Genomic DNA, 16,570 nt, shown 5'->3' with positions numbered 1-16,570 from the left:
CTACCTGAATTTTTTTGCTTCACATATGTTTTAAAGAAATATTTTGATATAATCAGTTGGGTTAAGCAGTACGATTAGGGGTGCTAATTTGGTTCTTGAATGTTAGCATTTATTTATATATGTGATAATTATGAGTGGGCAACGGGTCAGAACCGGACCGAACCGAACCGGAACCGAAAGAACCGATAACCGAAACAAGAATATTTTAAAAACCGAACCGAACCCGTTTATATGTAAGAACCGGACTGGAACCGAACCGTAAATTTCGGTTCGGTTCGATTCTTGACCGAAAGAACCGAATTTATTTTTTATTTCATATTTATTTATTTTTCATATTATTTTATATTCTTACTTTTTAAATTTTAACTAGTTTTCATTATTTATTAAGGGTAACTTATTAAAATAAGATTTTTATTAATGGTGGATCATTTTGAATTCGATTACTTTCTAATATTTAAGAAGAAAAATATTTATAAAAATATTCAAAACTCCATAAATATTTAATGAAACGAGTAATACAATAAACATCATATTTTTTCTTAAAATTTATTAAAGTATTATAAATAAGAAAGCATATTACGTAATATATATACATATATTTATAAATATTTTTTATATTCATTCATTTTTATACGGTTCGATTCTTACGGTTCTAGTATGTTAGGAACCGAACCGAACCAAAAACCGAAATTTCTAGAAAAACAAAAACCGAATCGGACCCGAATTAGTTAAGAACCGAACCGGAATCGCAATTTTTGATCGGTTCGGTTCTCGGTTCCGAACTGGGAAATGCTCACTCCTAGTGATAATATATACACACAACTCTGATTGTATCACATTAGAAGGTAGAATAACTTTATTCCAATTTTGCCCCTTCAAAAGTAACGTTCGTTTGATACTACTAACAGAATGCAATCAAATCCTTGAAAAATTAAACTTAAGTCATGTGGGCGCCTATTATTATAGGTCAGCCATTTTTGTGCAAAAAAATTATATTTCAGTTCACATTTCTGCAATTAAGTCTATTTTCTAATTGTTTCTTCAAATTTAATTTCCACCTATCAATTATTTTCTAATAAAACTTTTAACTAACTTTAACTGATTATCATAAAATCAATGATGACTACCCATTTTTAGTAAAAATGATATTTTACCCATTTTCGTAAAATCGAGTGCATCAACACTGATAATAAATCGGGCATTCATGCCCGTCACTTGATAATTTAGCCTCATAGAGGATCTTTTAAGGGTAGGACACGTGTCCCCTAAAAAAAATTAAATTTTTTTTATCATTAAATATTTTAAAAATATACAAAATTATCACATAAAATTGAAAAATAAAAAATCTATTAACAAAATATAATGGGTGTCCCGCCCCTAGGTAGTGTCAAAGTCTGATTATCTCTTTCAATCCCATCTTTTTTACAAACCCATGTTTTTAGTATTTCTACACCGTTGTTGCAAAATTGTTGTTGTGCTTGAAAGAATCCCATTTCATGGATCAGATCAACGGGACTTGGCACCAACATATTATATGAGGTAATGTATATGTGTATAAAGATCAAATTTTTAGACAATGTATGTTTTTATTGTGTGTGTACAGTGTATGTTGTTATTTAAGTTTGATATTTGGTTCTTGAAGATGAGATTGGGCTAATCGCTCGCACCTTTTTACACTTTGATGGATATGTTTACTATACAATCATGATGCATTTTAATATTTCATTGATCAGATTTAATGGGACTTGGACGGTTACACCATTAGGGGAACCAACATGTTGTAAGAGGTAATGTATGTGTGTGTGGATGTAAATATTAAATTTTTAGATACAATGTACGTGTTTTTAGAGTGTGGATATAAAGATCAAATTTTTGCAGACAATGTGCTTGTTTTTAGGCTGTGTATTTAGTAATTAAAATTTGATTTTTGGTTCTTCAACATGAGATTTGGTATAATTGCACCCTTTTAGACTTTGACGGATATGTTTGTTGTACATGCATACTGCATAAAAAAATTGCTTGTTTTTTCAAATAATTCATGCTTTATTTTCTTGTACTTTATATTTTTTGAAGAATTTGTGTTGTTCGGGTTCTCCAATTTGAGGTTCTTTAAGATGGGTTGTTCTTGATTGAAATCATTAGAAGTTGTTTGTTTGATCCCATTATAAGACTTTGTGTTTTTACTTTTTACTTTATACAAAATGTAGACTAGGTTGAAAATGTTCTGAAATTATTTTGAGGTTTAGACATTGGGGTAAATTTGTTGTTATCCACATTAGTAGTTCGTAACCTAATTTGTTTGTTTGTCTCAAAGGAATTTTCCAACTTATCTCACTGTCCTTTAGACTAGACAGCAATTTGGGTTGTTAAAATGTTGGAACTTTCTCTTTTGTGTGTGGTGTCAGGGGAAAATTCTTTAGGGCTAAGTAATTTGGTTACTTAATTCATTTTTCTGTTTTAACCAAAATTTGTAGTTCGGATCTGTCTAAATGAAATATATTCAGTTATTGGATTGGTATAGAATCCCGAGCCTATTCAGTATTCGGCTACTGAATTATAATTCAGACATCAAATAATCGAATACTCAGCCCTAGATTTTATAGTTGATAAAAAAGCATACACATATGTTTGACTATATGCTCATTGTGTATTCGAAACAATAAGAATTATATGTTTTTTTATTTATACTCTTCAAAATACTAGAGACACAGTGGATCATATTCAATGTATCAAATCGAGTTTATTTTTGTCGGTGTTATCTTTAAGTCAAAACTCCTAATTAAATCATTATTTCTCGATTTTAATATCTACATTATGTTTTCTTTCTGCAACGGTTACGAAGTATACTAAAATGGTATTCAAATTAACTGCTTTTAAATTTTTATTTTTCTTCAAGAAAAGGCTTTTCATATTTTAGCTATTTTTTTTAACTTGCTTTTAGTTTTGGATATATGTGTGTATATTCCATTTTTTAATTTCATTTTCCATATACTTACCCCCAAAGTCCTAGGGTTTACAAAACAAATCTGAAATTTACCTAGACTCCCGATTCCTCTCACGGAGTATGAATACTTCGGTACAAATCATCCATCTTTACATCACTAATATCTACAGTTGATCCTAGACATTTCTTTGTATATCACACCTTTAAATTCTATCAATTATAGACACCGTTGTATTTCAAAGATTGATGGCGAATATTTCCATTTCAAATACGAGAAAACGGAAACGGGACCCGGATTTTTGCACAATTAATGGAATCGGCGAAATTGTGAAGGGTAATGTGTGTCTGCCCGTACTTGTGTGTGTGTAAATGCAAAGAGCTTACATTTAAGGCATCGTGCACATGTGTGTATGTGTTTATAGATTGAATTTATTTTTTCGTTCTTGAAGATGGGAATTGCGCGGATAATTAAGTCTATTTTGATAAGTCTATCTATATTTTCATGTTATTCTTGTCAAAAGGAAAAATTTAAAAAATGTAGGTCTACACCTGAGATAAAACTCATGTTTGGAAAGAGACTAAGCTTAAGGATAGTCCGACATTAATATACCATTTCAATTTACATTTTATATTGTTTTATTTAATCATGTTCCGTGCCTTATTTGTTTTAGGGATAAAGAGGACCCTTTTTAACAATATATGCCGGTGTATCAATACATCAAATTACACTGGACGAGTTGGTGAAAAAATTATGTCTATATTGTTGAGTTACTTTAGTTGAATTTTTTGGTGATGGAAATGCCTATATTTATAAAATGTTTTATATGCACTTAAGGACTGGTTATTTGGTTTGATGGAAAAGGTATTGTTTTATTAGTTACTACGCAGATTAATTTTTCTGCCTGAATTTTTGTAGTTGGAGATTGTGTGGTCATAAAATCATCAGAACCTAATAACCGACCCTATATTGCTCGTGTCGAAAATTTTGAAACTGATATCGAAGGTAACCCTATGGTCAAAGTGAGATGGTACTACTGGCCAGAGGAGGCAACTGGTGGGAGAAAACAATTTCACGGGGCTAAGGAATTGTTTTTTTCCGATCATTGTGACCATCAGAGTACCAAGACAATAGAAGGAAAGTGTATTGTGCATTCGTTAAAGGACTATACCAGGCTTGAAGCTGTAGGTCTTGAGGATTACTACTGTCGCTTCAATTACAAAGCTGATACTAAGCGATTTCCACACAATAAAGTTTCAGTGTGAGTGTCAATCTTCCTGACTGTTAAAATATGTTTGATAACTGGATGACATGTATCATAACATTTTTGCATATTTCAAATTGAAGGTACTGTAAGTGTGAGATGCCTTATAATCCAGATAATTTAATGATACAGTGTGATGACTGCAAAGACTGGTATGGGCACTTTTTTATTATATATGTCAATTTGCATGTATGCCATATCTTAATTTTTAATGTCAGAGAATCGCTATCTTCAGGAGCATACTTGCAATCCTAGATGTGCTAATGATAAATTCAAGAGGAAAATGTCAAGATGAAGCCTGCTTTTACCATGAGCTAGCTTTAAAGAATAATTATTGTTATTTCTTGATGCTTGTGTACAGAGTCCGTTTTGTTGAACTTGATATCTAAGACGTTTGTAGATTTTTCTCCCTTCCGCTAATTTTTTATATGTGCTCCTTGTAGGTTCCATCCTGGCTGTGTGGAAATGACTAATGCACAAGCAGAGAAGTTAAGCAACTATCTGTGTGATGAATGTACTTACAAAAAAGATGTGGAGGACACTCCTAGCATGGTCAGAGAACTTTTGTCTATTTTTCCTCTTATTGTTACTTTTGTGTGCTCTTTTTATATTCGTCATGTGTAAGCCGGTTAGTGTCTATTTTATAGGATAAATATGGCGCAGCATAGTATCACAATTTTTTTTATTAATTTTTACAAATACAAGTCATGATTCTATTCTTAAGTATTTGAGAAGGATGAGAAAAATTAGAAATTGGAAAACTGTCCTCTTAATCAAAACTTGTTGCACTACCCATGTTGATATTTGTCCAGTTTATAGTTTTTTTCATGGGTTCAAATTGCATTTGCTGGGAACAATCTAAACTGTAGCTTTTTGTCACTTATAGTAGGTATTACATAATCAACAATCATCATTCTTTAGTGCTTTTAATCGTAACATGTGTAAATAAATATAATAAACTACGAAGAAACCAAAAGAATGTGGCTCATTTCTCTGAGACCTGAATTTTGTAGTTCTAATATGACCAACACATTTATATCTTGAAACAAAGGTCAATAAACGGTAGAAGTGGTGGGATTTTGCACTATACTTTTATATTTATGTGAATGTGATGTATAAAAAGTTGCGGACCTTCAATTGTCAACACCTAAAACTTCTACGATAACATAATTTGGAAAATGCCATATAGGATTAGGGCTAACCGATTAAATTTAATCAACGCTATAATATTTGGGATTAACAAATGTTGTTCTAATTGTATTTTTCTTTTAACAAGTAGTTTAGTGATAGTTATATAGATGTTACTTGCATAAAACTTAGACTTATCAATCTGTCATTAACATTTTTATTAATCTATGTAATGGTTATTTGTTCAAGTGAGGAACAATTAAGGAATGTTTGACCTTCCTTGTCTTTTCTTTTTGGATCATATGGTAAAATTATAAAAAAAATAGTAACACACACTTTGTGTTTAATAACACTTGAATCCTTGGTCACTAAATGGTCATAGGCTAGAAACCCAATATTAAATTGTGGATGCTTAATAACATCTCTAGGATTACATCACACAAATTGTATGTTCAACTTGCATTAAATTCAATCCTTGAAAGCCTGCTTATATATTATGTCTAAGTATGCATCTGAATCTGTACAGGCAACCTGCAAATGTCGAAGGACATGACTGCCGTTGGAAAGCTATGGCCTAAGTGGTTGGAAGAAGCGGCTGTTTTCTTATACATTTCCTTTTCTTAATTGAATAGACTATAATATTCTAGCTACTTAGTTTGGTATTCTTCAGTATTACCTAACTCTATTTTGTTGAAAGCTATGCAATTGCGAAAGTATTATGTTTATATGGTGACTTTTTAGGTGATGGTATTTGGTGCTTGGTGCGAAGAAATAATCATGAGTTTAATTGATAATCTTTGAAATTTTGTGGACATAGGCTATTTTTTGTTACTGATTAGTCACTCAGTTGAGCTTCATTCATGTAAGCTCATGTATTTTATTTTACTTTATGTTCAAATTTGCAAGAAAAAAATATCAGTTAAAGCTATATCTTGGTAAATTAATTCTCCGACGTGACTATTATTTATTAACTAACAAGCTCTTTACCAAATGGTATTGTCATCAATCTATTTAAGCAAGGTTGACCAAAAAGTTTTTTTTCTTTTTGACTCATCCCAACTCTATTTAAGAGAGAAAAATTATCCTCTTGGTCACATGTTCAAATCCCACGTGAGATAAATTTATGATTATGCCTCCTGAACCAGAGTTTGTCGCTTAAGTACGGTTTATCTTAATTTACGTGGTTTGCAGGCTATTACGTGAGCCGTAGGGTTTACCCAGTACGCACCCGAAGGGTAGTGACTGCGGGTTCCCTACGATGAAAAAAAGGCACACAGGGTTTAAATTTTGTCGAACAAAACTGGAGTTATGTATTTGGTTAATTACCAAAAAGATAGATTAAAATCTAGTTTTTCTAAAAGATTGTTGTTAAATGTGATGGTTTCTTTTTGTTTTGATGTAATTTACAAATAATTCGTGTATTTCGAGTAATTCTTTTTTTATAAAGTTTAATTATTTTTAAAAAAAGCCATGTCAATTATAGAAAAATTGTATTCACTTTCTTTACATAAGTTGTGTTGATGTCGTGACTTAAACTTGTAAGTTATAACATGATTAGCATGTAATAAAGGATGAAAATAAGGAACTATCAACACCTAGGAAGAACATTGAGTTTAATAAAAAAGAATGTGTTGCTAGTAACCAAAAGAAACAAAGTACTTGTAGAAAGATTTTTAGGGTAAATCAATTCCTTACTCTTCTAAAATACAAAGATGTTGTTTCTCGTAAGTTATTTTTGACAGAGTATTACTACTCGGACACAAAAAAAGCCTAAAGCTGCAGGAGTATTAAAACATTCATAGTTAAAACCGTGCTTCAGCAATTCAGCATTTTTCATCGTTCAAGCAATTGGTAGTACATCGGACATCAACCTGGGAGCTCTAAATAAGACTTCCCAATCCATCATGTCGAAGTTAGGAAATAAGCGCACAGAAATATACTTTACCATCCACTCGTCTCTAACAAATAAACAACATTTCATAATATCACGCAAGTAACACATTTTAATTTAATAAATCGACAAAAAAATTCCTCTTCCTCTAATGCTTTTACATAAGTCAAGTTTCACAATACTGTAAATTTCGAGAAAAACATGTTAAATTCAAACAATCCAACCACACATACCATCTTATTGACCAAAATCAAAGCAACTCAAAAACTTACATAATAGAGTATATCAATGCTAACCTAAAAAGCAGCAAACTTGGGTCGTATGCCGATTTCACGTATCGGGTTCTCAGACACACATATTTCCGTACTGAACACACGAATTCTTCCATGATACTAATCTGTAATTTTATCTTCAGCTAATGTAGTCAAAATTTATTTTTTCAAGCTACATGCACAAAATTAAGTATTCATGTCTATTAGTTACTACAAAAGTATTAATTAACGTTTTCACTTTTGCATGAATTAAAAGATTATAATTGATTTTTTGTTATTTAGATTAATAAATAATGTATTTAATTCATTTTTCATGCAATTTTTGATTTTGTTAGTAGGTTTTATTATGTTTAATATAAAATATATATGAATTTTTTGTTTACTTTTTCAGTGTCCACCCATACTCGTATCCTCATATTTTTATATTTGTCGAATTTCTGTATCCTCGTATACCAAAACAAGATGTTTATGATAATTGAGGAATTCAAGCATAAAAGGGGAAAGTCTTTTTAGGGTATTTAAACTAGCTGGACTATGCTATAATAACTAGAATTATGTATAATTTGGTATGTTTTTTTTGTTAGTTTGGTTATCCCCATTTATGACTTTCGGATCTTTTTAATTAAGTGATCAGGACCGTTAGATTCAAATACTAAAAGAATATACACTACTCAAACTCCCATATTTGAAACCCGCCAATAATAAATATTTATATTATTATTTATACACTACTAAAACTCCGATATTCGAACCTCACCAATAACAAATATTAATATTATTATTTATACATTACCCAATATTCAGGTTCGAATCATGCCAATAACAAATATTTATATTAATATTTATATATCTATCTACTATACTATTATAAGCAGAACACCCTCTATTTGGTAGTTGGTCGGTTGTTTGATACGGTAAATAACAACAGTCAAATTTAAAGATAGATAGATGGGAACCGTTGGATGTAATAATAAAATAATATTATATTAATATTTAAACTGCTCTCATAGGTTCAGGGTTCGAATTCCGTCAACGACATATTATATTAAAACTTTTATATTCTTTATTTTTAACAACTTCTACGGGTTCAAAGTTCGAGTCCCGTGAACAACATATTATATATTATATTATTTATTTTCAGTTAAGTCTCAAATTATCATAAAACATATATTATTATAACTTATTATGTTTTTCAATTTATTTTTCAACTATTAAAAATTTATATTAATATATTAATAATTTGAAGATAAAAAATATTATTAAAAATTATTCGAGTGTTAAAAAAACCATACTACACTATTATAAGCAAAACACCCTATATTTGGTAGTTGTTCGGTACAGTTGTTTGGTAGGTAAATAACAACCGTCAGATTTAAATACAGATAGATGAGAACTGTTAGATATAATAATAAAATAATATTAGATTAATATTTAAACTACTCTCATAGGTTCAGGGTTCGAATCCTCTCAACAGCGTTGTTAGGTCCCGAATTATCGTAGAAGGGGGGGGGTTGAATACGATAATCACTAATTAAAAATTCTTTCGAATCTTTAGCGGATATAGATTTAGTGCTCGGTTAGTGATTTCGTGTTCTTGAGGTAAATAGTGTTTGGAACAATAAAACGAGGAACACAAGATATTCGGGGAAGTATATAATCATATATAAATCCACAAGGGGTGTTGCTACAGTCCGGTAAATAAATTAACCGGCTACAATCTAAGAACAACAAAGTTCCTAGCTACTACAAAGATTTATAAATCAAATCCTATACAATGATCTAGCTTTTGTTTGTCTAAGGATTTAATTACCGGGTAACGATTATAATGCCCCTATGAATATACAAGAGTTAAATCGGGCATTATAACGTTACTCCGGTGAGAAGTTAAATGAATATTTAAGGTGCCGGAGCCTCTCTATAAATCTCTGCTTCTTTTTTTCATCACCTCTTGTGAGAGAGAAGATGAACAGAACTTATAACAATGATAATTTTGATTGTTATATATTCTGCTTCTCTGTGTAGACTTTCAATTCATTTGGACAGGTGGCAGCTTTGTGTCCACAAATATCCTTGAATTGCTGCTGTATAATTCACTGTAAAATCAACCAAGTGTTCTATGACGACCAATTGAGCTCTATGGCGACCAATTGAGCTCTATGGCGATCACTGGAGCTCTATGGCGACCACTGGAACTCTATGGCGACCACAGGAGCTCTGTGGCGACCACAGAAGCTCTGTGGCGACCACTGGAGCTCTATGGTGACCACAAGAGCTCTATGGCGACCATACTTACAATTTTATGGCGACCAGAGTAAAGAGTCTTCTGCCTTAAAATATTTTGCTTCTGTCTTTCCATTCTTCACTATATCAACACCTTCTTCTGTAATTGAATTAAAATCTCTTCTTGTATATTGATGTTTGGTGCACTGGTCTGGTTCATAAACAACTAGCATTGAGAGAACCTAATTCAATTTGTCTTGTGTTTCTGAGTTGATACAGATTGGTTGAATATCCATTGCTTCTAACACTGACTGTCAATAAACAACTGTACTTTCACTGGAATCCTTTTTGGTACTTTAAACAACATCTTCATTGCTACTACAATCTTGAACACTTCATTCACTATTCTTCACCGACACTTGAACATATAAATGAGCTCTCTCTAAGTGAGCTCACTTAAGGAATATATTTTTGGCTCTGTGTCAAACCATTCTTCAATGTATCAATCATTTTCCTTCTGTTAATTGAATCAAAATACTTCTTGAATGCTGATGTTTGGTGCACTGGTCTGGTTCACAAACAACTAGTACTGAGAGCATCCTGATTTAATTTGTCTTATGATTATAAGTTGATATATACTGATGTTTATCCATTGCTTCTTTCACTGAACCCTTGAACTTGTAACACTAGAAGTCAATACATGCAACTGATACTTAAAGCCCCTTGATGTCTTATTCTTCATGGCTGCTTGAACGTAGTAATGAACTTCTTCCCATGATCTGTAGGAGGACATAATGAATCAATCACATCATTTGGTTATTTGTGTTTATCATGTCTTCATCTAAAGGGTTCATGTGCTTCACAGTTTAATAATGTTTATCTGTTTCTATTTTCATGTTGAGCTATAAATCCTCGATTACATGCTACATTACATTATGCTTTACAATCTCCCCCTATTTGATTATTAGAGTTCGACAAGCAAATCCTTAAGGATAACTCAACTGATAATAAGAAAAAGTACGAACTGTAAAACAGATAAAGATATTAAATACATTATGGATTACATATTCATTTCCAGATTTCTTAAGATACAAATTACAAAGAAGTGTTCCTCTAGTCTGAACATATTCAATTTTTCTTCTTTATCTTTGTCTTCTTCTGCTTCCTGCTTCCTTCTTCTTCTTGAGGCTGAACGGATTTTCTCTTAAAGACTTTCTTCTTAGGAGAAGATTCCTTCAGCTCATTCAATCTAGCTTGAACACAATCACGAGCTTCTATTTTAAGTGCATTGACTGGAGGTGGATTGTTTAGCTCATGAAGCATTATCTCAAGATACTTGACTTTAGAATATTTAGGAACCAGATCAAACAATAGAGAGGACTTTCTGGACATTACAAAGACTGTTATCCTTTTTGGATGTCCTCTTACTCTTCTAGTGTCATTGATCGACTCTTCTTCCATTACTTCATCAAGAATCTTTATGATATGGATCAGATCAACCTTGTCATCTTTACAAGTAGATAGTTTGACATCCGTCAAGGCTTGCTGAATTGAGCTTTATTCACTTGTCCTGAAGTCTTTGATTCTGATTCTGCATTTGTTGATTCTAAAGACTAACTCTCATTCACTGTCAATGCTGATTATGGGTTCATTGTCTTTGAGAAGATTAATTTCTGCTTCTCCATTAATGAACACCATCTCATGATATTCTCTTCTGATTGCCCTCATATCCTTCTCTGTGTCTCTGATCATCTTGTCATTGAGCCTATAAGCGTATAGAACTTTAGCATCTTTGACATCTGCTTCAGATCTCTTGACACCTGGAGTTGTCAGATTAGCTCTTTTGCTCCTTAGTTGACTTTCCATAAAAGTAAGTTGTAGATACCGAATGGTTCTTATGTGATGGTCAGACATGGTGATATTCTGTAATCTACCACCCGCAACAAGTTTGATCACGAATGGATACATAAATGCTTGAGGAGATACATCCATCATCATTCTCCAAAGTATGTCTCTGAAGTATTTTTTTCATTCGATTTCAACCATGGGATCTTTGAGACTAAGACAAACAGTTCAACAATGTTCAACTTCTTCAGTACACTAGTAGAAACTTTCATCTGTAGACCATCTATATGATTGATAGTGATCTTCCATCCATTCTTCAGAATGTTCACAGTAGTTCCAGTAATTACTTTGCTGAACTGATCATAGAACTCATGGATGTTTACATATGTCTCTCTGTAGTGCTCCACAATTCTCAACAGATTAGAGTTTCTAGGGTCTGAATAGTGATATATTTCTGGTTTGTCCATTTTCTTCTTTATTTCTTCCCATTTACTTCCTTTTCTGTTTGCTCGAAGATACGCTTCTCTCTCCTCTCTGTTCCTTTTTCTTTAAATAGCTCTTTGAATTCTTGCTCTGGATCTTTCTATTTCTTCTTGAATTTCCAGATAAGAGCGATTGATTTTCTCTGTGATTTCATAGGATAGACAGTCGTCTGAGAAAGCATCTTCTTCTTCAAATTCTTCATCCTCTGTGATGATCATTCTCTCTTCCGTAGCCACTTTTTCAAATCTTGGCTCACACCCTATCGGAACATCACTTTCATCTATTTCACCTTCTTCTAGTTCTTCTTCAGAAAATAAGGGTCTTGGAGCATATATCTGAGACAGCAGATTTCTCTGTGTTGTAATGATTCGGCTAAGATGCCCTGATTGCTCCCCTTGAGATGTTGCGCTTTCCTTAGAGAATCTTTCCTTTAGGAGCACCCTTTCATCAATTCTCTCCTCTAACTCTTCCTTTATCTCTACTTCAAATTCATCATACGTACCAGTGGTCTGAAAGGCATCTTAAAGTAGATTAACAGCAGTGTCCACTTTTTCTTGTTCTACTACCTTTTTATCCCCCTCAGTTGGGTTATCCTTCAGAGCTGGTGTTGATTGAGCATGTAAGGTTGAGACAGGGATCTCAAGAGAAGCAGGAAGTTGCTTGCTGACTGAGGTCTTTGGCCCAGTACTGGAAAGAGTTGCTTAAGATGAAACCGGGATCGGCGCCTGCTTGCTTACTGAGATCTTTGGCTCAGTGTTGGCAGTTGATTTTCCTTTTCCTGTATGAGAGAGAGATCGCTCAACGAATTCCCACAAACTGGCGAATGCTGCTTGTTGATGTTCAAGTTGATCGGAAAGACTGGCGATCTGATGATCTCTGAGAAATAGTTCTGACTGAAAGTGTTGATCTTTAAGAGCCGGCTGTTCTTTGAGATATCTGTCTTTGAATGCTAGCTGCTCTTTGAGATAATCTTTAGTGACGTAGTATGATAGATCTATAGGTGTAGTTTGGATGGCAGGTGTCTCACAGGCTTCTCGCAGTGTATCGCTCAGCACTCTATCACTCGGTTTAGGGTCATATGTTTCACTCGTTCTCACAAGTTCATTCCTCTCAAAGCTCTGAGTTCCAAGTGTACCTGCAGAAGACACTGGAGCCATCCTTAAGGAGGTCAGCAGTGGTGCAATGGGAGTTCGCAATTCCCTATCCTTGTCTGAGACAAGTTGCCTGTCATCAGGAGATGATTCGTCCATAATTTGAATCTCTGGGGGGAGCACTGGGGCCTTCATATCTGGCATCTGATCCCCAGCTTCCCCTTGTATCTGTGAAGATACATTCCCCTTAGGCTCACCAGTTAAATCTGGTTCATCGCCAATGGGTTGCCGATCCGCACCTACGTCGGATCCACTATCCGCAGATGTATCCAGGTTTAAATGTTATGCTTGATTTGGCAGCTATTACAACACTCTCTCCTAACACCTGTGAAGACAGTTGATCCATTGAAGGACCTTTAACATGATATTCTAACCGTAAAATGGTTGAATTCCCTGTTACCGTCAATACTTCCTCACCAAATAGTACTCTTCTAATTGACTCATTTAAAGCTTCAAGAGCTTGGATATTGGATAAGGTGTTTGACTCGTTACAAGATGCCGTGGCTGACGGGCGAATTTCAATATACATACCTTGTTGAGAAGATAGATCTAGTAACTGTGTAGTTGCCTTTTTAGCCAGAGAATCCTTTTGAGAAGATACCTGGAGGTTTGCAGTTGTCTCAGGATGTTCACTACTTTGCTTCATAGGAGACAGAGCTGCGGGTTCACTCAAAGTACCTTCCTTATTTGCTGCATCTAGTGCAGTTTCTCCCTCTATTTGTATAGGGTCCTTATAGTCCAGGGTTTGAGCTAGGAGATATGGCGGTGTATGGTTTGGCTCTAGAGGGTGGTTATGAATTTGTGGCATGCCAAATTCACTCCCTAGCCTATCAACTTGTTCAACAAGTATTTATGTGTGCTGAGAATCAAGGTGTAATTGATCTATGCTAATGAAATCAGAGCATGCTTCAAAAGTATGACTCATAGAAGAAGTACCCATACCTGAGAAGACTGGTCTATAGACAGAGGTATTAGAATAAGTAGACTCAGCAGCTTGATGTGGTGGACTAGCAGCTTCAGGTTAATGTGATATTCAGTAATTTTAAGAATTTATATTATTAATATCTGGATGATTTTATGTGATTGTTTCAAATTGGGAGGGAATAAAATTATGGATATTTTATTCCGATTTGATGAATTCATGTTTTTAAATGATTAATGTTTTAATTGATAATTGTGATATTGATTCCTGTCATTGATGTGAGAGTATTTAATTACTTTTACTATTTTCAAAATATACTTGGTTTTATTTAGATTCTCCCTCGTAGCAGGTGAGTTGTGAAAATATTCGAAAATAGTATATAACGACTATTTTGTTACGTGTTAAATGAATAATATTATATGAGTTATTTGAATTTTATGATATTTATGTGAATTGGTGAATAAATATTTAAAAATAGATTATTCCAGTTTGGCGAGTTAATAAGAGGTTTGAAGTGTGATCAATGATTATACAAAAGGAATTATAAATAAAGGATTAAATATAAAATTGGTGAGTATTAGATTTTATTATCTGAGAGATATGATTATGTGTTATTTGACTAATATGTGAGTGACATTGTGGTCAAAATGTTTTTTTAAGATTTTTTCATGATTTATTATGTAAAAAAATGGGGTTTAGTGGATCTTTAAATATTTTTATTAAATCATATGTATATGATTAAATTGTAAAATTTATTTTATTATCTCTAGAATACCCTTAGAAATATTTTAAAAATGATAGTTGAATTTATTTCGAGTTTGGAGTATTTTAAAATGATTTAATGAGCTTTATTTCTATTTTGAGCATTATCTTACAAAATTCGTATAAAATAAATCGTATGCTCAAAAATTATTTTAAAAATATGGGTAGAAATCTAATTTTGTGTTCTACATTTTAAAAATATACTTCACATCATTTTCAGCTATTACAGAATAGTTTTATAATTGTTAATTTCGTTTTAAGCAATTAATATAAAAGGAATACAAGATAAAAAAAAATCAGATTTTAATTGTTAAATTACAAAACCACCCCTGTATTCTCTTCACTCAAATCAGCAGCCCTTTTTCCTTCTCATTCCATCGACCTAATATCCATCTCTCTCGGTCCTCTCTTTTGATTTTTGGTCGATTGGCCAAATTGGGAGCGGATTCTTGCTGCTTTAATTCTCCTAAACATCGATACATACTGTATGAGCTTATAGTTGTATGTATAATTTGAATTCCATGAGACCCACTTTGGGTTTGAGATTGATTTTTGAATTCCGAGTTTGGTTCTTAACGAATCATGTTAACGATGCGTGTTTGTATCGTGTTAGGAATGAACCCGTGATAGGAAGCCCGAAAACGGGAACCTCCGGGTCGACCCGCCGCCGGCGATGAGCTCCGGTGAGCAGGTGGGGACGAAGATGTGTTCCTGAGTCCGAAATTATAAATATTAATTCGTTTAGATGTTAAATCAGAATTTCATATGTTATGCGAGTGAATTTTCAGATTGTTATTTTTTTCTATTGATTATGAATTTTGGGATCGATTAGGATATTTGAAGATATTTTGTTCTGTAATTGTGCTTATTGTGGTTTTGACAATATTAAGATATTAAGATTTGATTAATTGGTTTGCATGCTAAGTGTTTGATAATTGGATTAATAGAGACTATGGTTTTAATTAATTGCTAAGAATTGATTAAAGTTGTTAATAAAATCTAAGTGCAGAAAATTCAGCATTCGTAAGGAAACTGTCCTGTTTTAGATGGTTCTTTTGAGACGTTTAGAGACCTAATTGGTTTATGGTTAAAAAACAAGAATTATAGGTTTATGTTTGAATTATATGTCTGCAAAATTTGGTTACTTCCAGACTTGTACAAATTGAGATACAATTTATTTATTGCAGGGTGCGCAGAATTTCTGGACAGGGTTTGTTGGCCATATTGACGACTCTGTTTAGGAGCTCTAAACACCTTTCTTTCATCTGAAATTATTATGGTAGTTAGATATGTGAGTCAGTTAAGTCTCCACCAAATTTCACTACAACAGACCTATTTATGAATTTATTAAAATTCCAGAGGCGAACTTAGTTTCTGTGAAATCGAGCAGCCAAGATACTTGTTATGTGTTTTTATATGTTTAATTATTTACAAAGCTTTTGTTTGCAACTTGATGTTAAATGAGAATATATAGCGATGTGTTTTATGGAAATACATGTTAGTATATGCCTATTTGAGATTGAGTTTAGTTGCTAATTATTAGAGTGTGATTTGAATATGTGTATAGTTACTAGTCTATGTGATATATGTGCAAGGTGATTTATTTAAGTGTTTACTCAAGTTGAATTGGTGATGCTAAATTATATAACTGTAAGTTCAAATATTATAAATTATTAAGTATACTTAAATT

General features: G+C 32.8%; 1 protein-coding gene across 1 annotated transcript; it reads left to right on the top strand.

Annotated features, from left to right (window-relative positions):
• The first annotated feature begins 3,857 nt into the window (after positions 1 to 3,857).
• Positions 3,858 to 6,013, top strand: LOC141687231 (chromatin remodeling protein EBS-like). Its single transcript, XM_074492435.1, has 4 exons — positions 3,858 to 4,203; positions 4,290 to 4,358; positions 4,650 to 4,758; positions 5,861 to 6,013. Exons 1-4 carry the CDS (start codon positions 3,956 to 3,958, stop codon positions 5,885 to 5,887), a joined length of 453 nt encoding a protein of 150 aa, XP_074348536.1. The 5' UTR covers positions 3,858 to 3,955; the 3' UTR covers positions 5,888 to 6,013.
• Positions 6,014 to 16,570: the final 10,557 nt, after the last annotated feature.

This window comes from Apium graveolens, chromosome 9 (assembly GCF_009905375.1).
Source record: "Apium graveolens cultivar Ventura chromosome 9, ASM990537v1, whole genome shotgun sequence".
Classification (NCBI taxonomy): Eukaryota; Viridiplantae; Streptophyta; class Magnoliopsida; order Apiales; family Apiaceae; genus Apium; species Apium graveolens.
Note: the sequence above shows the minus strand (reverse complement) of the source record. Positions and strands in the feature narration are given on the sequence as shown.

Coding starts and splice junctions, on each gene's coding strand:
- LOC141687231 (XM_074492435.1), top strand. CDS start 3,956: ATGGTCAAAGTGAGATGGTACTACTGGCCAGAGGAGGCAACTGGTGGG. Junction 4,204..4,289: donor CCACACAATAAAGTTTCAGT/GTGAGTGTCAAT, acceptor TTCAAATTGAAG/GTACTGTAAGTGTGAGATGC. Junction 4,759..5,860: donor TGGAGGACACTCCTAGCATG/GTCAGAGAACTT, acceptor GAATCTGTACAG/GCAACCTGCAAATGTCGAAG.